Here is a 21,257-nt window from a genome sequence, read left to right as displayed (position 1 = left end):
AAGGGGAAATTCGACTGTTTTGACTTCTGCTCTTTCACCTGTGTTCCCATTTACTTAAACAAGCAGAATTCTGGGCTCTCAGCTTCCAATTTCTGTGATATTTTCACCCATCTTGTGTCCTCTAGACATAAAGTTTAGACTAGAACAAGGTAAAGTTGAAACTAATACAGGATACTGTCTCTCATTGAGGTATGTGAATAGCATGCAATCCTCCTTGGAAAAGTGGAATTTGTTCATTTAGTATATTTTTTACAAAGGTTGACGGGGCACCCAGAACACTAGATGAGTGTGCTTGTATATATTTTCTAAACCTCCAAAGATGTCTCTCCAAGCTGCGTAGAAAGGATACTTACGATATACATTAGGGAAGCGTCGGACTCATGGGCTGAGATTTTTCCAAAGTGAGAGTGTGATTTTGTGCTGCACTTCTAAGAGACTGTAAAAGCCCCTAAGGCACAGCAAAAAAACCCTGCAGCCCTGGGGGGGAAAGGGGCTTAGGTGGGTTTAAGCCACTTTTGCACCATCCTGATTCTAGGTTGTGTCAGGAGCGGATATGGCCCCTGGCATGTAACTTAGGCTATGGCTACACTGGAGAGCTTACAGCAGTGCAGCTGCACCAATGCAAGCCCTCTCGCATTGCCAACGGGAGAGAGCTCTTCCATGAGCTTTACTAGTCCAGCCCCCAAGAGTGGCAGCAGCTATGTCAGTGGGAAAAGCTCTCCTGCTGTCCACACAGGCGCTTATGTCGATGTAACTTATGTCACTGGGGGAGATGCTTTATTCACACCCCTGCCAACATAAGCTGTAGTGTAGTCATAGCCTCCACCTTAGGAGACTGCCTAAAAGTTCATAGAATCATAGGGTTGGAAGGGACCTCAGTCCAGCCCCCTGCTCAAACCAGGACCAATCCCCAATTTTTGCCCCAGATCCCTATAAAGCCCCCTCAAGGATTGAACTCACAACCTTGGGTTTAGCAGGCCAATGCTCAAACCACTGAGCTATCCCTCCCCCAGCCCAAAGTTATTGTAGTCTGAGCTGAACTGCCTACAGGTGACATCTTTGCACAGAACTCCTGTAGCTGTGTCGACTACAGGCCCAGCCCCTGCCCCTGACATGCCCCTAATGCTGCAGCTTGTGGAGGGGGCCTCCCAAGACAATGTGGAGCTATCTGACTTAGTTCCTGGGAGTTCTCCTCCAGCTGGCACAGAGATTTAACAGTCCCTTTATGCTGCTGTGGAAGAATAATAGGAAGGGGTATCTCGCCCTAAAACGCTAAAATTAAGCTCTTCAATTCATACATAGGCACCGAAATAAGGGCTCGCTCCTGCAAGGTGCTGAGCACTCTCACCCCGAGTCTGCAAATCACTTAAACATGTGCTTAGCTTGAAGCATATGTGTCATCCTATGAAAGTCAAGGCGATGATCCGTGTGCTTAAAGTGAAGCACCAACGCAAGTGCTTTGCTGGTGCTGGGTCAGAGTGCTCATCCCCTTGTAGGACTGAGTCCTTATTGACGTGCCTAAATATGAATTTAAGAGCTTGTGGCCTGATTTTCCACATTTTTGAGTATCCAGCAGCAAATACTGAAGCCAGGGGAGTGAATTTTTCAAAAATGCCTGAGGGGATTAGGTGTCCAACTGGGCATCCAACTCCCCTAGGCATTTTTTAAAATCTCAGCCAGGTTGGTTGAAGTCAGCAGGAGCTGAAAGGTGCTCGGCACTTCGGCAAACCGACCATGCTTCAGGATGTGACGTTTGTAGCTTGACTTTGGGCACTTGTTTTTGAAAACCTTGGCCATGGAGATTGTATTCTACGCTCCATTGAGCACGAAAAATGGGCCACGAATATAAATATTCACTCCAAAATAAAATACCCTGGCTATTGAATCCTATCATCTGAGTAGCTGTTGTGCTGTTAAATCAATAGGGGAATGAGACAGGTGCTGCAAAAGCAAGTGGGATTCCAGACGAATCATAAATGGTCAGTGCCTGAAATGAACAGAGGGCCTTAATAACAAAACAGTATTGAATGCCAAATATACAGCAAATTTAGAAACAAGGCATGTTTTTCTGCAGTGCAAAAAGCAGGGCAGTTTGTTCAGAGAATGCAGAAAGAGCTTAGGACAAAAGGTCTGTGGGTGACTCCACTGATATGTGGCTAGCTCTCAGGCCAGCATGTTGAAAGGGACAAAATATATTAAATATTTCTGGCAATGAGGATTTTGCTGTCCAAACTCAGCGAGTGTCTAAAATTGTCTCTTAGGTTGTAGAAGCTATTTGGGCCAAGCTTTTATCTCCTGTCTTTATCTTTGGGTCATGTGCAATACTGAGCACATTGGCAGGGGCGGTGAGTTGTATGGGCCCGGGGTGCCTGTGCTCCAGGAATATTCAGAACACGGGGCCCGGCTCCACCAATGTTTGGGCCGGGTCTCTCCCCCAGCCCCGCTGCCCTCGCACGCCTCCCCCCAGAGCATCTGTCATTCCCGTCTGCCGCCCCCGGGCGATTAAAAAGGGCCTAAGGGCCTCGGCCACCACCACCAGCAGCACAGCGAGGCTAAAGCGGCTTCCTGCCCGCCCTCGCTCCGCGTGGCGCGCCATTCCTGGAACTCCCCGCTCCGAGCACCGAATCTGCAGCCAATGGGAGCTGCTGAGGCGGTGCCTGCGGGCAGCGGTGTGCAGAAACCCCTGGCCCTCGCCATCTAGGAGCTGCTGCCTGAGGAGTGTGCAGGTCGCTTTCAGGAGCCGCCTGAGGTAAGCGCCGCATCCCTCACCCCCTCCCATACCCAAACTCCCTCCCACAGCTTGAACCCTTTCCTGCACCCAAACTCCCTCCCAGAGCCCGCACCCCCTCCTGTACCCCAACCCCGTGCCCTAGTCCAGAGCCCGCACCCCACACCCAAACTCCCTCCCAGAGCCCTAAGCAGGTGTGGAAGTGGGGTGGGACTTAGACCTGCACCAAAAATTATACAAACCTGCCACCCCTGCACACTGGTGGTGGTAAATAAATAATATGTACATTTCATACTTTATTTCCTCCCAGCGGCTTGCATCGGTGGCTTTTTGTATGGTTGTGGCTGTAAATGGATGGAAATTCAAATGCGTTTCTGAATTTGAACCAAAGTATATGCAAAAGGGGACAGAAACGCAGATCTCTGGTCATCAGGAAAGGTCCCCATCCAGCAAAGTGCTGAGCGCTCTCAAACTCCCATTAAAGCCAATAGGAATGGAAATCTATGGGAATATAAAGACCCTCAGTAATCAGAGCACTGATATCAAAATTGCCCCTGTAAGAAATACTTACTCATTTAGTGAAGCAATGGCATATTGTAATTATCCATTGTCTAGCGAGTTTTCAGACGCAATGCAAATTGAGCTACATGCTTTACTGCAGACAGCCTTTCTTTGTTCTGTTTTTTTACGAATGTATAGCAGTCAGATTTGGGAGAAAATGCCTATTGTCAGCTGTGGTACAATTCTTTTTAGACATTGCGCATACCACTGGGAAGGTATTTTTCTGCCTGGTTCTCTCTAAGAACCATAATTAGGTGTAGCAACTGCCTACAGATTATGCCCACACAAGCATTCAGAAATATTACAGTGTGCCAAAACAAAGAGTGTAAAGAGCTTTTCGCTCCTCAGCTCTGTAGAACTGTATTTTTCAAGAATTGTCATTATTTGTTATGTGTTGTGCCCCACACTATTTCAAGTTAAATAGAGGTGTCATTACGTCTGAAGACTGAATCAGTTCATTTGAAGCCTTTTCTCTACTTGCTATAGAAACGCAAATGTACATTAACAAAGAAAATAACTGAGTCTCCATTTGTCACACACAATGTAAGCAAACTTATGAGAAAGTCCAACTTGGTTATTCATAAAACATTTTGTACCCATCAGTGAAAAACCACTGATTTTTTTAATCCAGAAAAAAAGACACCCCAAAAAGCTGTCGAGAAAGCTTTACACTCTGTAAGCAGGCATCACATACAGCCAGCAATTCCACTTCAGGGTATGATCTCATTCAGTCTCACCAGCTAAACAGGTTCAGTTTGGATCAGTTCTTTGATTGGAGGCAGAACTCTAGGTGGCCTGGGAAGCTGTGTTGGGTGATCACTAGATTCTCTTCCCTGTGACTCAGTAGTGCACCAGTGCGCCACCATCGTGCTGGGGAGGCGAATACTTATTAACATGCCCTTGAAACAATCACTGAATTTGGGAGCGAAAAAGATTGTCCTTGTGCACGTGTCCCCACAATGCATTGGGGATTTGTGCATGTCAACAAGGTTTCACCCAAAGCCGTTGGGTCAGATCTTTGTCCCAATTCAAGTCACTTTTTTTATCACTCCAGCTTCTAAAGGGGCAGCTGGGGATTCCTGTGTCTGGGTGAGGCTGGAGTGTTCCATGCTCTAGCTATCTCAGGTACTTAGGGGACTGTTGGACTGTTCCAGCCAGCATAATTTTGAGCAGCCAGGTGGCTGCTCTAGCTTATGTTGGGGGGGCTGGTTTGGCGTCTGGTCACCTCTGGGATTAGGAGAGATGGACAGTTCCCTTGTAGCCACGTTTTACCCCCACACCTCCATCCCAGCTGCACTGAATATGAACTTGGTGAGGATTAGCCTCCATTTCAGCAGTGGGTTTGGTTGTTTTAATAGATTTTTGTAATTTCCGATTCTACTTCACTTTCCATCTGCCCTGATTCCAACTAGAGTATGACTCTGGGCACTGATTGTCCAAAGCCACATTCTGGTTGGACTTGTGTTCTGATCAAAATGCTGCATGCCTGTGCACCAACGCCTGGTAGTATGTAGGAGGGAACCTCACCACTGAGAAGAGTGAAATGGATAAGTGGGGAAGATAACTAGTGACAAATATAAGAGAAGGAGATTTAACCCACTGGTCATTCTGTCCCCCAGAGAATGTGGGTCTGTTGCTATGTAATGGCCTCCATCTTGGCTGACAGCAGGGATTCAACTAGAGATCTGCAGAGCTAAAAGTAGGAGTCTCTACAGCTTGTGCTAAACTCCAGGCTAACTGGTATTTATAGCAGACTTACATCCTCTGTGTACTGGGGACAGACAAGGCCACATCACACATCCTGAGTGGTGGCTTACACACTTCCTCTGCACTTTCGAGCATCTGAGGCCTACAACCGTTCAAATCCCAAGAATGGGGGCCATTACACAGATGCTGTAGGAGTGGAGTGTTGAAAAGAGGAGGCTTTTGTGAAGGAGATGAGGAAAACATCCCAGTCCCTCAAAGATCCAAACTTGCCCTTCAGCCCTGCAGCCACATTTAGCTCCCTTGCAATTATAAAAACGACACTGAGGATTGTTTAATACACCCAACTTAGGTGTTTATAATAGAAAATGCATTGAAGGTGGTTGTTGGGCCACAAACTGCTGATGAAAAGGTGTCCAGAGAGCAGGAAGGAACAGTTCAGGAAACCTAAGGAAGCAAAAATGAAAAAAGTTGGGAAGAAATGAATAGCCCGTTAAGCATAATGAAAATAGCTATGTGTGTGAGTGTGTGTGTGCGCTTGTGCGTGAGAGATACATTTCCAGTTCCCTCAGCAACTGTATGTGCATATAAAAACACGTTACTTTTTTTGTGGTTGTCTGTATAATTGGCTTATTTTGAGGCACTTTTGCTGCCCCCACTGCGTGGAACTGACTGGAGGATTACAGGGTCTGAGGCGGACACATGTGGTGGGGCATGGCAAGTGTATGGTGGGGAGAGAGGTGTCTCGTTCTGAACCTCACCGTGCCACAGAGCCAAGGAGCTTTGAGCTTGGGCTTTTATTGCTATAACTGAGGGCACAGGCGCCTGGGTGGTGGAAAGCCCTCTTTTGTCACAGACTCCTGAGCCATCCAACCCTAAACGTGGGTACCTTGGGTAGGGAGGAGGTGTGGCCAGGACAGTGGGGAATATACAAGTCAGCACATCTCCTAAGCAGCCTGCAATGCTGAGCTTTGGATGTACCCCCTCCCAGCAGAAACATCAAGGTGTGGTTCTGATACAAACACCGACAGGTGACTTCCCTTTGGGGCTGGATGGATCCCACTAGTGCAGGGGAGGTGGGGACAATCACTCCAATGGCACATTTTTAGCAGAAAAATATTGAAAAGTTCCCTTCCTTCTAACAAAAGCTTGAATAGACACTTCCGGTTCCCTTGGAAACAGTGCTAAACAGCAGAATAAATAATAGCAATGATTTCCTCTGTCGGCGGCTTGCTTCTGACACAAGTGGGCTCAGCAGCATTTCCAGGGAAATGGCTTTGCATCCGATCCCAAAACACTTTCTTCTCACTGATTGGAATCATGTACTTAGTTTGGAGGTATGGAGAAGTGTCACCTGATACTGTAGTCCTTCCACAGGCCAAACCCCCAGTGCCTTCCATGTGGGTGGCTCACATGAAAGGAATTCAGGATCAGGTCTTCGATATGTCTGTTCCACATTTTTGCATTTTCAGTTTTGTTCTGGCTCCTTAGGAGGTTTCCTCTACACAGTAATTATTTTGCATGTCCTCCTCCTTTCTCAGAAGAGCTCATTGGACTGATGCAAAGGCAAAAGTCAAAACGTGTGAAGCTACTGGCCTGCATTGGGGCTTGCATCATTATTTAGACCTCCTCTCTCCGTTTTCCCTGCCCCAGTGGGTGCATGGAGGGAGCAGCCCCTGCTCTTCGCTGAGCTCAAGGACTGTGATTGGATGGGCTCTTAGACAAGTGTCAATTAGGAAGAAAGCTCTTGCATCCACCTGAGTCCCATGAAAGGGCCAATCGCAATAAGCCTCAAATCTTCTGTACTGTAATAAAATACCCCATGTGTAAGAGCAAACACAATAATCCTATTCTTCTGGAAAAGCTCTGTAGAATATAATAGAGATTATAAAAATAGCATATAAAAATAGAGTTATATACTTTACTCTAGAGACTTATAAAATTTAAAAAATCTTTCTTTCTATAGGTTTTGGAACCATTCTGCAGAATTCTGTAGTATTTTCTCTTAAGTTATATTGGATGTTAATACAAACAAATGAACAAAAACTTTTAGAAAAGCTAAATTCCATAGGACTTTTCCAGGAGAAGAATATTTTATCCGTGTGTCCTGAGTAAGTAGCGGGAAATATTTGTGCGGTCCTTGGACAAGACCAGGGTATTAATTTTTGCTCAGGGTTGCAATTCATTCCCTGGTTCTTCACATGCTCCAAGGAGTCAAGTAACCTGTTGCAGCTCTATAAAAGTATCAGTTTGTTTCCCCTTGGGAAGGCTGGGAGGAGCAGCCTGGGTTCCACCCATTCCCTGCCCCTAACAACTCTCCGCGCACCTGTGTGGAGTTGGAATTAGCAGCTACATGGAGGCTGTTCCTTCACCCATTCTGTGGGTAACTCACATAGGGGAAGAAGGGAAAGTTTTGTGTCTTCTTACAGTTCCGCATGGGTGCATAGGGTAAAAGATAATCTTGTCTAAGGGAGGACATAGTCATACAACAAATCACCCAGTTATTGAAACAGATCGTTTTACTTTTTGTCAGAAGCTATATTCTTAAAACTGCTCTGTTATTCAGGAGAGTTGATTATTCTGCAAAGGGAAATAATCTTGTAATGACTTGCTTATAAACAAAATGTGCTATTTCTTTACTTCAGTGTTTTTTCCCCTGTTTCACAGAATGATTCAATCCCTCAAGAGGACTTCACCCCAGAAGCATACAGAGTATTCTTAAACAATCTCTGCCCTCGGCCTGAAATTGACCACATCTTTTCTGAGTTGTAAGAAATGACACTTTTTTTCCCCTCCTCCACTGATTTTCTCTGGTAGTGATGGCAAAGTAGGTTATTTAGGCTACAGCATCACAACGACTGCCAGGAACAGATTTCCATGTCAAGAAGGATTGTTATTTAACCTAGAAGGTGAATGTAGATCAAAAGTTCCTTCCTTCAAGCTTTAGTCACTGTTTGTAATGGCCAGAGTTTTACAGTAATTTATTTCAAGAGGAATAGAACTGCCAGGCCTTGTTTCTCAATATGTATTATGATAGTTTAAGCTTCAGTGACAAAAAAGGAGAGGAAGTGATAAGCATGAGAACAGGCATTAGATATCAGCATATAGAAACCACTTGAAGACTAATAAGGAGTTGGAATAAGAATGCAATAGCATTTAGGATTCATGCATGATGCAGTTAGAGATCATATGCCTCATTACAGCGTAAATTACATTTGCAAACAGCTGTGCTTTTGTCATTTCATATTTTCAATTTCTTAAACACCTGAAAGCCATACAACTTTAGCCGAACTTTTTCACATCCTCTTTTTCTGGGATTGGATCAGTACGGTTTTATGTTTCTTTGGTGAACCTCACAGACCTTTCAGGCTTAAAAAACTTGCTTTGGTTTCACTGGCATTCCTATGTACAGCTCCGTCCTCCACAAGATACTGACTATTTCTGCAGCAACCTGCTGTCTCACTATTGGAGATAAATGCAACCCCAGCCTAAGTAGATGCAACACTCCTTGATTTCACAAAATGTTTCACCTGCTTACTCCAGAGCTAAATTTGGCCCCTGGCAAGCAAGCAGTCAATGGCATGTGGTGGTATGGCTATTCCTGCAAGATTCACTGTACTTCTCAGCTCCAACACAGCCTCTTCTCCTACTACCAGTGGAGCAAGAAAATGGGGCAAGATGGTAGCCACGTGGATGAGATGTTAGTTCCCAAGATACCTAAGACACATCCCAAGAGCCATCAAAGCAAATTCATGAGCTTATATTTGAAACCTGTGTGTTCTTGCTCTGTTCATCTTTTTCTGCCCCAACCGATAGGGTGACATTTTCAAAAGTGCTCAACCTTCTTCCCATTGAACTTAATGGAAAAACTGCCACTGATTGCAATAGGAACACAGTCAGGCCACCAATAAATGCTTCTGAAAATGCCACATATAGTAATCTCCTTTCGCACCAATCCTGCATGCATGCAGGCACATCACAGTGCCTGGTTTTCATGTGGTGTTCATTGGGGCCCTAGGTGTGTTCAGAGGTCCCTCTACACAAAGCCTGTTGCAGGATCGTAGCCTGAGATTGTCAGCTCCTTGTGTTGGGATCTATTTTATTTTGCCTGTTTTGTAAAGTCCCTAGCATTCTTTGAGAGCACTGTAAACCAAGCAAATAATCGTATAATAAAATCAGGGCTTCTGTCCTCCAACAGAAAAACCTAATAGTTAGGCCTGGAATGCCAATGGAACTTAGGTAACAGGCTCAGTAATACAGCATTTCATTTCCTCTCATTTAAAAAGTATGTCCTGTCCAGGAATCTAGGAGTAGAATTTTCAAAAGCTCTCAGCATTGGCCTAATTGTCTTTCACTGACATCAACAATGCTGAGCCCTCTCACTGATAGGTGTTTAATAAAGAAAGTTTGCCATACCTAGTCATAAAGTAAATGAGTTTGAAGACTTAACAGAACATATTTTTTTGTTGCCTGGTAGTTTGAATCTTGTTTCTGTTTCCATGGGAAGTTGCAAACCATTGAACAAAACTGCAAGGGAAAATATTCTAATTTCTTTTATTTTTTTTAACCATCATTTTTCTCTAGCGGTGCCAAGAGCAGACCATACCTTACTGTTGATCAGATGATGGAGTTTATAAATTATAAGCAACGTGATCCACGGTTAAATGAAATCCTTTATCCGCCAATGAAACAGGAGCAAGTTCAACAACTGATTGAGAAGTATGAACCCAATAATACTCTAGCAAAGAAAGGTCAGTGGTTTTGATAGTCTTGCTGTCTTCTGTTTCTGGTTTGAAACAATGAACAAATTATACTAGAGCAACACACTGGAGCAGACTTTGGATCAGAGTCTAATCACATTTCCAAATGGCTGATTTTAGACTTTACAGGCTTGTGAGACTTGATGTAGTTAATATTCCAATGAATTTTGTTGGAACTTAAGTTAGGAAGGATGGGCTGGTTTCCGTTTGCTTTTCAGTATGTATAATTGAGAGTTCAGGACAGTTCCTCTGATATGTAAATTTCAGCACAAGCAGCACTAGGACAATAACTATTTTCTTGCGTATGAGATGTTTGGGAAATGCAAAACGTTATAAAACAATCAGTGGTATTGAATCTGAGAAGAATCATTCTATGGCCTGATCATTGTAATAACACTAATAGCTCAGCCATCTATTTGCTGATAAGGTGGTTATACAACGCAGGCTTTGATTATAGCAGAATGTGGTTTTTTTTGTCATAATCACAGAAAATTCTCTTTTGAAAATCTTGAATGTTTTCTGGGCTCAGCTGGGCTTTTTGCCAAAAGCTCTGTGAAATCCTGTTCTACTCTCAGCAGATAGACTTTTACTACCACCCTGAGTCTTAACATAACATTGATTTTACGCATGCATCTTGTTTTATTCTGATTCATATGTTCTACTGTCTACGCTCCTTTTTAATGTGTTTATATCATAGAATTGTTATGGGTGTGGGAATATCCTGAAAAAACAGATCTGATGTGAAAAAACATATTTTGATTCAGAGATACAGGACGCAGTCCTACAAGTTGCTAACCATCTCCTCATAGCTGCTGAGTACCCTGAATTCCACACCCTTATCACTTCAAAGGATCAGATTCAAAATAACCATCAAAGAGACAAAGCCTTGGAGCCTCAGTTTAACAAAACTCTCAGAGTCTGATCCTCATTTACACTAAGTCCAGTACATTGGCACCAATTTTAATGCCCCTTTACACTGCCAAAGGGGGTGTTAAGTCCAAAGCAGACTGCAGAGAGTTACAAAGGGATCTCACAAAACTGGGTGACTGGGCAACAAAATGTCAGGTGAAATTCAATGTTGATAAATGCAAAGTAATGCACATTGGAAAACATAACCCCAGCTATACATACAAAATGATGGGGTCTAAATTAGCTGTTACCCATTCAAGAAGGAGATCTTGGAGTCATTGTGGATAGTTCTCTGCAAATATCTGCTCAATGTGCAATGGCAGTCAAAAGAGCGAACAAGGAAAGGGATTAAAGAACAAGACAGAAAATATAAATCCATGCTATGCCCACATCTTGAATACTGTATGCAGATCTGGACACCCCATCTCAAAAAAAGATATATTGGAATTTGAAAAGGTACAGAGAAGGGCAACTTAAACTGATTAGGGACATGGAACAGATTCCGTATGAGGAGAGATTAAAAAGACTGGGACTTTTCAGCTTAGAAAAGAGTCAACTGGGGGGTCTATAAAATCTTGACCGGTGTGGAGAAAGTGAATAAGGAAATGCTATTTACTCCTTCACATAACACAAGAACTTGGGGACACCCAATGAAATTAATAGGCAGCAGATTTAAAACAAACAAAAGGAAGTACTTCTTCACACAATGCACAATCAGCCTGTGGAGCTCTTTGCTAGAGAGGTTATGAAGCCTAAAAGATACGAATAGACCTGAAATCAACACCGATCAATGGTGTGGGTTCAGAGTCATGGTTTATCCTTTAAACTGAATTTTTGCTTCACATTCTTTGTGCTATTGGAAGGGATTGTGCAGAGGTTAAATTGGAAAAGGAAAGAGAAAGGTTCTGGTACTTTTCCAAGTTCTGCCCACAAAATGAGCTTTCAGTAGATCATGCAGGAGTTCAAACCATGACATGTTTGCTGTCTGGGCTCCAGTCCCCTAATACACCATTGGGCTCTTCCAGCTTGGCTTCCTTCTGGGTGTGGCTCAGATGGCCTGTTGGGTTTCTTGGGGCAGGTCTCCACTACAGCTGGGATCGACGTTCTGAGATCGACCCCACCAGTGGTCGATTTAGCGGGTCTAGTTAAGACCCACCAAATCGACTGCAGATCGCTCTCCAGTCGACCCTGACAAGAAGAGTAAGGTAAGTGGATGGGATATTTTCTCCCGTCGACCCCCCACAGTCGAGTCCCCCACGGTAACTCGACTCTAGCTACATTATTCACATAGACATAGTAGTGTAGACAGAGCCTTGGGCTTCGCTCCTTTTTGATTTGGGGAAAAAATAAGAGGTGGTATCTCCCAAGCCTGCCCACTCAGGGTGCTAAAATGAGCAGCCGATTAGAGTTGATTGGGAAGCTCTTCCCAGTATGATCCTTCCTCTCCTTCCATGCAGTTAAATAACTTTAACCCCCTGGCCCAATCACTTGCCAGCCGGAGCTCTACGAACATGCAGAAGCTCCACGGTTCCCAGAACATACCAGAAACTGGCCAAAGAGATAAGCAAGAACAGAGCTGACGGCCTCATTTGGTATATTTGGCCCCTTACTCCTCCACAGGGACCAGGGCAGCAGCAGTTCCAAGGGGGGTGGTTTGAATGTTCCCTGCAGCCATGAAGAAAAGCTGCTCTAGTGAGGCAGAAAGAGGGCCTGACCTGAGCAACCATCGCCCAGGATTAATGAGGTACAACAAGGAACAGAGTGATGGTATGAGGAAGGCAGGAAGCAGCATGCCAAGAGAGACAGGTGGAGAAGGGACGCTGGGAGATGGTGTAATGAGCATGGATCAGAGGGGCACAGATGGCCGAGGTAAGCAGGCTCCTATACTGAACTTATCACTGTAGTGTCTGGACGATATACTGAAATAAGTGCATATTTGAGACAGGAGAGAGGATCGGGGGAGTGACAGGAGTTGCAGGGTTGGAGCCCCCAGGAGCAAGTCATTGTCAATGTGCCGATCGTGTTATATGGTTTTGCAAGAAAAAAATATCACTGTACTTGAAATGAACCAACACCATTGAAACTGAATCAAATCCAAACCCAGAACAAAAGAAAACCCCGTCAGAAATCAAAAGCTTTTTTCAACCAAGTGGTTTCAACCACTTTAAATCACACCAATGTACACATACAGTGTTTTATGGTGGTATTAGAGAAACTTTAAAGACTGCGTACTAGCATTAGGTTGACTTAATTGGCTAGCCTTAGAGCAAATTACATTGCTTCTTCCCCAGATTTCTCAAAAGAGTTTAAACGTGTGCAACTGTTTCTGGGTTTGTTTTTTTCAGTCCCTGCCGTTTCTGATTTTGTAAAACCCATCAGCTGTGCTCATTGTCTTGTTTTAGGTTAACTGATGGTTTGCAAAAGTGCATACAATGAAACAGAGACTAAATGTAAAAACAGATATTAATGGTGAAGGGTGTCCCCTTCCTTTGTTTGAATATCGTTATATATTTATGTGAATTATTGGCCTCATTTTCAGAAGTTCTGAGCACCCGCAAATCCCACTGAGGTCAGTAGGCGCTGCTGTGTTGTACCCTTGAAAGCCAAGCCAAGTCTTTCTCTTGCATTCCTAGCTTTTAAAGACATTATTTCCCTGATTTAAATTGCCATGTAAAATAGCTGTTACAAAGCAGGAATCAGATTCAAAAGCTTTTGATGGCTCAAGTATCCCATAAAGTTCTGGACTTCTAGTTGATTCCTACAAAGAGAACCAAAAGACTACGGCATTTATTAAATTTTCCTGTGTGTGTAATAACACACATCAAGACATTGACTTAGGCTGGGTACCTGTAATTTTGAGATGGTTGAAAACATTTGGCTTCAAGCTTTCCTGTGGAGCTGTGCGGTGGAGATGAGGGTTCAGTTTTGTAAGGTGTTGAGCACTCTGACCCCAATTGGATGAAGCACTTCAGAATGTACTTAAGTTTAAAGTACAAGTATAAGTTTAAGTATAAGTAAAGTATAAGTTTAAATGTAATGGTTGAGGGTAATATTATGGACAATTCTATTACACTCCACTTTCTTACTCCTCATTTTAGCTCTTTACGTATGTCTACACTGCAGTCAGGAGGAGTGATTGCCGCACAAGAAGAAATATCTGAGCTAGCTTTGGTCAAAGCTACAGTAACCCCTCCTGATTTCAGTGTAGACATACACTGTGTTGAAGCTCAGTTCTCTATTTTCAGGACTTCAGAAGGCATTACAGAGTTAAACCTTGGGACCGTTGTATGCAAAACCCTGCTTCCAGTCCTATTCAAAGAGCGAGTTCTACACAATTCTTAATAAACTGACATTTGATATATACAGAAAAGTTGTAAACGGTATTCAGGATATTTCGTAAATAACTTTTAAAACAAAAGCTTTTAGGCAGTAAATCTACTGGTGCTCTTTCTACAGACTTCCACCACTTTGTTGCTGTTACGCGTATTGCAATGAAAGGTTTCAATGTAACATTAACAATCGTATACATTAGTACTACTATAAACACATTCCCCTTTGATCTTCCTTCACAGATGATCTCTGATGGCTTAAATATATAGTGTGTGTATGCGTGTGTCACTTGGAGACTTCAGAGCTTGTGAAGAACGGTACCATCTCAGTTCTTTTCCAAGCTCTTCAGCCTTGTCCGAAAATGGCTGTCTGGGGTTTCTTACAGCTTGCAGCATTCCAGTCCTTGGGCTCCTTTATTCATATGAGTAGTCAGAGTCCCATTAAAGTCAATGGTGACTACTCACATGAGTAAAATACATGCAGGATCAGTTAGATTGTAAAGTTTAGAGTGCAGGGGGCTGTCTTCCTACATATCTGTAAATCACCTAGCACATTTTGTGGCAATGTAGTCTGTTGCTAGGTTAAAATTAAGGTTTTGCAATATCAGCAGACGCTTATGGTTGACAATGCACATAGGTCAAGTATATGGTGTGTTGTTTGTTTCTGGAGGAAGTGTGAGGTTGTGACTAATGTTTTGCATGATAACTATGAAGGAGATTAATGCGTGTAGTATTTCCTTATCTATTGGAAGCAGAAGGAAGTTCCTTGTGATGATGTGCAGTCTATCACGGTCAGCAGAAACATGCTATGCAGGCATTTGGCATGGTTAAGAGACATCTCATAACTTGGTATTTCCATGCTGTTTAGGGCTTGCATAAGATAGATGTCACACGTGAGCAACCTTAATCCCTTTTAAAGGAAATTTGTGTATATGAAATAATAACCATAACCTTATTGCTACACCTTTGATGTGGGAATTGCCTGAGTTGATTGGGTTTTAAAGAAACCTTTGGTCTGTGAACACATGATGTCAAAGGGCTTGTTACAATTTTGATCAGAGAGCGATGAGACTTATATTCTGAGTCCCAGGAGTATGAGCCCTGTCTCTCTGTCTCTGTCTTTGCCTCTGGAGTTTAGAAACTCCTCAAGAACCGCACCCTGTGTATCTATTTTTTTTTTCTGTGAAAATTAAGTTCTGCAGGAATTCCTGCAAGACGAGTAAACCCTGCAGGAATATCTGCAGTGCTCATAAGCTGTGCAGAAATCCCAGCCCAGCTCTGCCAACTATCATACGAAGCTTGTAAAATGTGCAGGCAGAGCTGTGCAAATATCTGATTTCTCAAGTCACTGGCTGTTCCAAAATAATAAATAATAATAATAATAGTAAAAACATTTGAAGTTGAATGAAACTTTTTGTTGGCCCAAAACATTTCAGTCAGTTTTAAGCTTTTACATTTAAAAAAAATAATAATTTAAATAAAATGGATGTAAATTTTGAAACAAAGTCATTGGGAATAGAAAAATTGAAATGTTTCATTTTGATTTCTTCCAAACTTTGTTTAGGTTGTGTTTTTTTAACCATAACAATTTGGCGAAATTGTCATAAAATTGTTTCGGTTGATTGGAACCTGCATTTTCCTCTGGAAAAACTGAAAAACGTCACCCAGCTTTATGTCTAGGATCCTTTATTAAAGTTATAATCTTTGCACAATAACACCTACAAGTTTACTGCTGCTGAAGTGAATCATTTTTCCATCAGCCACCCAGCATAACTCAAGGCCCGACACTTAGTGACTTCAACAAATTCAGAGTTCCTAAGCAAAGCAGGAGAATAGTGTAAGCCCTGGGAATGGAGTCTTGACGTGCCTTGCAGTTTCTCCTTCCCTGGTGGATGAATCAGAACACAAGCTCCCCCAAAGCATATTTTTGAGATATGAGAGGGAATAAAGATTTTAGACTTTTCCATGTCTTAAATATGGGCATGCTGAAATATTAATTCTGCCTGTTGCAAACCCTTTCCTAGGGAAATTACCACATTCTCCATAAGCCAAAAAACTGACCAATTATAAAACTCACAAGGGTAACCCCTTTAATCTTCAAAGAAAAAAGAACCTTCCTACAACAGCAAAGAGTGTTTCTCCCCTCAAACTCAGTCAGCTCCTTGATCAACTGCCTCATAAATATTGTGTGTGTGTCATTAGTAGGGAGAGAGGGAGATAGATAGGCAGCGGGGTTTCAAAGCACTCTACGGAAGGTGTCCAACTCCTATTTAATTTCAACATCCATTCAAATTGTCTTGTGCAAGTTTCCTGGTTGTTACTCTTGCTTTTTAAACAATAAGGTAAATTAATGAACTCCCTGTCGTAGATTGAAACACACTTTTATTTTATAGAGCGCCTGACACATGGATTTTTTTTCCAGAGCACTGTTAAGACATCATGCCGTGTTGTTTGAATATAAATGTACTTTCCCCACCCTGTTAAACATCAATATGTTTTTAAACAATTTGGTTCCACTGCTTTAAATCGCCTTTCAGTAACTGCTTTAGAATGGTTAGAGACTCCAGGTTGGTGAGGTAATATCTTTTATGGGACCACGAAGAAGAGCTCTGTGTAACCTCGAAAGCTGGTCTCTCTCACCAACAGAAGTCGGTCCAATAAAAGGTATGATCTCACCACAAACCTTCTGTCTCTAATATCCTGGGACCAACACAGCTACAATAACACTGCATGAAGAATAGTCACATTAGAGTCCTTTGATGACTTGATGGGGTCATTTCCTAGGCAACAGTGTTTACTGGCACAAACAAGTACAAAGCAGGTAAGGGCCCTGCTGTTGCAGTTTGAAGGAGCTCTAATAATGCAAGTCTATTTAAAGCCTAACTTTGGACATATAGGCGGTGGGGCTTCCTGTCTCCAGAGGTCATGGAGGCAGATCTTCCAAGGTGCTAAACACCTCCTACAAGCTACTCTTAATTCTGACATTAAACATTAAAGATGTTTATATTAACTCCTGAGTTCTGGACATTTTCCATGCCGCTCCCCCATGTTACAGCAGAAGACCTTTCAGCAGTTTCTGTTGTTTGATGAGTACGGTACAACAGAGCCCACCAAAACAGCAGTTCACTAATCTTCAGAATTTGTAATTCACAGAAAAATATCTGGCTTCTCCCCCCTGTCTCCACAAAATATTCATAGAGTGCTCGGGTTAGGTTCTCTTATTACTGAGACTTCATTAGTTTTATAAACAGAACTGCAGCAAATTTTAGAGTGTGTTCTGTATTATCAAAAATAATTACACGTAAACTGCTCTTGTCAAAATAAATGAGCAAAGTACAGTTTTGTAATGCACTCTCTTTTCTTTTTAGATGGGTGTGTTTGACTTGCTTGCCGATTGGTAAAATTCATTGCTTTGCACTAGCTTGCACATTTGCTAACAAGAGTCTATTTTAAGTGAAGCCCCAGCCCCTAAAATTCCTACTGAAATGTGAGATCTCCGCACACTGGATCCACTTTGCAAATACGTTAGAGTGGAAGCACTTAAACTTTCTGAATTATTAACTGGAGCAACATAATAAATAAATAATGGAAAACAAAGCAATGATGTGTACTAGCACTAATGGATATTGAAGGTGCTAACCTAAAAACACAGCAGTGGGAAAATATGGCTTTATATGGATTGATAATATGGCAAGGTTTTTTGCTTTTTAATCACTGGGTGGGTTCTGCAACCCTTTGTTGAGCAATACTTATGGTGTTAGGTTTTGCGCATTGTCCCTACATTTATAATATTAAAGTTTAGGCTGTAGGGGAAATTCCCTATTCTGTTACATTTGTTGCATATACTTGTATAGAAATATGAGCTGTCTTGCACATATGCGTTCTCAGCCTGATTCTGCTCTCAGGTGTTAATCGGGAGTAACCGCACTGAAGCCAGGGGAGTTACACCAGTATAAAACTGGTGCAACTGAGAACAGAAGCGTATTTCCAGTCTTCTTGATCCATATGTGAAGATAAATTTTTTCCCATCCCAGTCTAGCCTCCACCAAAATCATATTGCTGAATTTGTGTCATCAACCTGTGATAGTGTTAGGGAGACGTATCCCAAAAAGCTTTAATGGAAGTTTGTCTCACAACACATAGCCTGATCAGGCTCCTTGCTAGGAGGGGGAAGATCCCCAAACAAACTTAAAAAGGGAAATTCGCCAATCACTCACAGATGTCCAAAAAGTCTGTCCCAGGGTGTGGCTCTTACCTCAGAGCTTGGGTGAGCAAAAAGGGCTCCTTCACAGTCTGTCTTGTCTTAGCTTCCAACTGGCCTTCCTAAGCAGACTCCCTTGTGGCTTCCCAAAGTCAGTCCCCTCCACCTTTTCTTTCTCCTCCTCCTCTGGAGCTGCTTCAGCTACTTTGATAAGGAATCAGCTGCTTAAGGTTCCTTCTCTGTGCAGGTATCTCTGGTTGGCTCATTTTGCAAGCCTGCTTGAGGCTTCAAGCTGCCTACAGGCCAGCTCCTTTACTCCCACTCACTCAGAAGTCAAGGGAGTCTCTACCATAGTCAGCCTAGGCAGTAGCAAAGGCCTGGCTCACCCAGGCAATTACCCCTGCCGCCACAATCTCTTGTTGACTCTGGCAGTGTGGAAGGAACCTGCTAAGTGAACGCTGATGTGTGTCAGCATGAGGAGTATACTCTGTGCCCCTCCTCCTCTTCTCTTCCGTGGAGCCGTGGCCCAAAAATCCTAAAACAGCCAGCAAAAAAGACAGTAAAACTGCCCAAAATGGGAGCAGCTGGGATTTGCATCCTCTTTCCAGTGAAGCAAGAGGAAGACTGGGAAGAGGAAAGGGGGAGGAGCTTGGGTAGCTGAATGACACTAAAATAACTATTTCCCATTGGCTGCTGTCCTATCTAATAAGAGGAGGAGGCCCAACTCCTGTCCTGTGCTATTGGAACCATTAGTTTTTCTTTTATTTTTAAAGTTTTCCATTTCCACTTTGGTAAGTTATTTAAGAATTTTCCAACCAATATCTGCTTCTTTCCAGCGCAGACTGTTTGGTCTCTTCATAGCTGATCCCACAACAAAATCTTAATGCAGAATTTCCGACAGCACTGTTACTTTAATTAATTTTAACCTTTAAAACAGCACTACTAAAATTACTGGGGAACTTTTAGTTCTCACCAACAGGGTCTACATGGACCAATTAATGGGCAACATGTTAGTGTGCTTTAGAAATCACATTCCCCATAGTGCTCCATTTAGACAAACCCTAAGTGGCCCACAGATCACAGTTTGGAAAAATAACTACATATGCTAATAGTGGCATTCCTACTAGACATTATTTGGCTGAGATAAAACAGTGGTCTACTGTGAATCAATGTATTTTTGTCTGTCACTCTAGATCTACCATGGGATCCAGGCACCATGTACGTAAGAAAAAGTCAGAACTAGTTCTCTTTGCAAAGGACCTAATGTCTCTGCCTGTCTCATGTCATAGAAAATATCTTCTACAGGACTGCTTAGTTGTTTGTCTTCCAAGAAGGCATCTCAGGGCCATTTCATTGCTCTAGAAAGGCCTGTGTTATCTTGCATTGTGACCTAAAAGTGTCCAGACATAAGTTCATTCTGAATTTTGGAGATTAGGACCCTCTACCAGGAGAACAAGAAAATATTTTGGGCTTACTGCTTTAAAGACTGTACATATCAGGGCCATCACTTTGAAATGAAACGGGAATTGGATAGGGAGTCAGAGAAAAGCCCAGAGTTAGCAGTAAGATGTGTTCTCTTTGGACTGCACGATGGAGCAAGTTGCTGAGGTTCCATGTGGCTTTTATGGTTAACCTCAGATGGATGTTTTGTGGTAGTCTAACCTAGGGTTGATGAAACCATTGGTCACCATGTCTAGGTCTACACTCTGGAGGAAAGGGTATGCGTATTTACACCAGAATGAAATTTAGCCCCCTAGTTTTTGATATTTTTTAATGTAACCCTTTAAAAAAATATTGTTAAAACTGTTTTGGTTTAATAATTTTAACTGTGATATAAAGTAAAACCAGTGGGGCTGACCCCTGCCTACATTTATGCAATTCCCATTAAAGACAGTATAACTGAGATCAAAATTTGGTCTGTGGCTTTGAAAAATTACATTATAACTTTAAAAAGCAAATATTAGATTGTCTTGTACCAAAGGGAAATGCATAGACTTTTAAGGCCAGAAGGGACCACTACGATCATCTACCATTACTTTCTGCATAACATGGGTCATAGGACCTCACTCAGTAATTCCTCCATCGAGCCCATAACTTCTGTTTGAGCAATAGCACATCCGTTAAGCTACCTCTACATTACACGTCACTTTTGGCAGCACGTAGTGTATGTGTAGCTACAAGTGGGAGTGAAAACAGGCTGTGTCCATGCTGCAGTGTGTAGCTGTACGTGTCAGTGAAAGGCTCTGGCAGAGGGGAGGCAGGGGGAAAATGATTCAACTGTTCCTGCTGCGGGAGTCTTTCCCTGCGGCAGAGAAGGGCTCCAGCAGTGGGGAGCTGCCAGGGCCTTCCCCTGCTGCTGAAGCATTTCCCTGTGGCAGGGAAGGAGGAGAGGCTCCAGCAGCTGGAGGCAATGGGATGCTACACTGCTAATAAAAAGCAGTGTAGACAGGAGGTGTGGCTTGCAGCAGTAGAGAACGCATAGGGTATGTACTCTGGGTACATACCCATATCCTTCAGGTGTGTCTTTACTAGGTTCATCCATGCCTCACCATCTACAATGCGATTTATACCATGACAGGGGGGCTATGCACGTATGCACACTACATGTTTCCAAAAGAAACCTGCAGTGTAGACATACCCTTAGCGAGACATCCAGTTTTGATTTCAATAAAGGCAAAGCAAAGCGAAAAGGGAAGCTTTTCCAGAAGCTCCGTATTCTGAAATTATGTTTTTAACACACAATGTGTATCCATTAATCACCAGCAGTTGTGATTCCTAGTCCTACTTTCTAGCAGGCAAAACAGAGATTTTCAAAACTACCTTAGGGAGTTAGAAACCCAATTCCCATTGAAATTAATGAGAAGTGGTCATCTGATTTTCTGAGGTGGCTTTGAAAAACCCACCCTACAAGTTTAACCTACTGGTATCAACCACCACTGTGGCAGAAGGCACAAATTCCATAGACTGTGAGCCCCTTGGAGCAGAGCCCATCTTTCTTGAGCGTTTGGAAAGTGCCGAAGGCAGAATGGAAATCTCCATAAATAGATAGACAAATAAATAAATAA

General features: G+C 42.8%; 1 protein-coding gene across 7 annotated transcripts in view; it reads left to right on the top strand.

Moving 5' to 3' along the window:
* Positions 1-21,257, top strand: part of PLCB1 (phospholipase C beta 1) — a 666,388-nt gene that overhangs the window by 443,315 nt on the left and 201,816 nt on the right. For all 7 annotated transcript variants that reach the window (XM_048842561.2, XM_048842562.2, XM_048842563.2 and 4 more), the window contains exons 8-9: positions 7,661-7,761; positions 9,578-9,744. In XM_048842561.2, coding sequence (XP_048698518.1) covers positions 7,661-7,761; positions 9,578-9,744 — 268 coding nt within the window. The remainder of the gene's footprint in view (positions 1-7,660; positions 7,762-9,577; positions 9,745-21,257) is intronic.

This window comes from Caretta caretta, chromosome 3 (assembly GCF_965140235.1).
Source record: "Caretta caretta isolate rCarCar2 chromosome 3, rCarCar1.hap1, whole genome shotgun sequence".
Taxonomy (NCBI): domain Eukaryota; kingdom Metazoa; phylum Chordata; order Testudines; family Cheloniidae; genus Caretta; species Caretta caretta.
The sequence above is the reverse complement of the archived record's forward strand: the minus strand, read 5'-3'. Positions and strand labels throughout refer to the sequence as shown.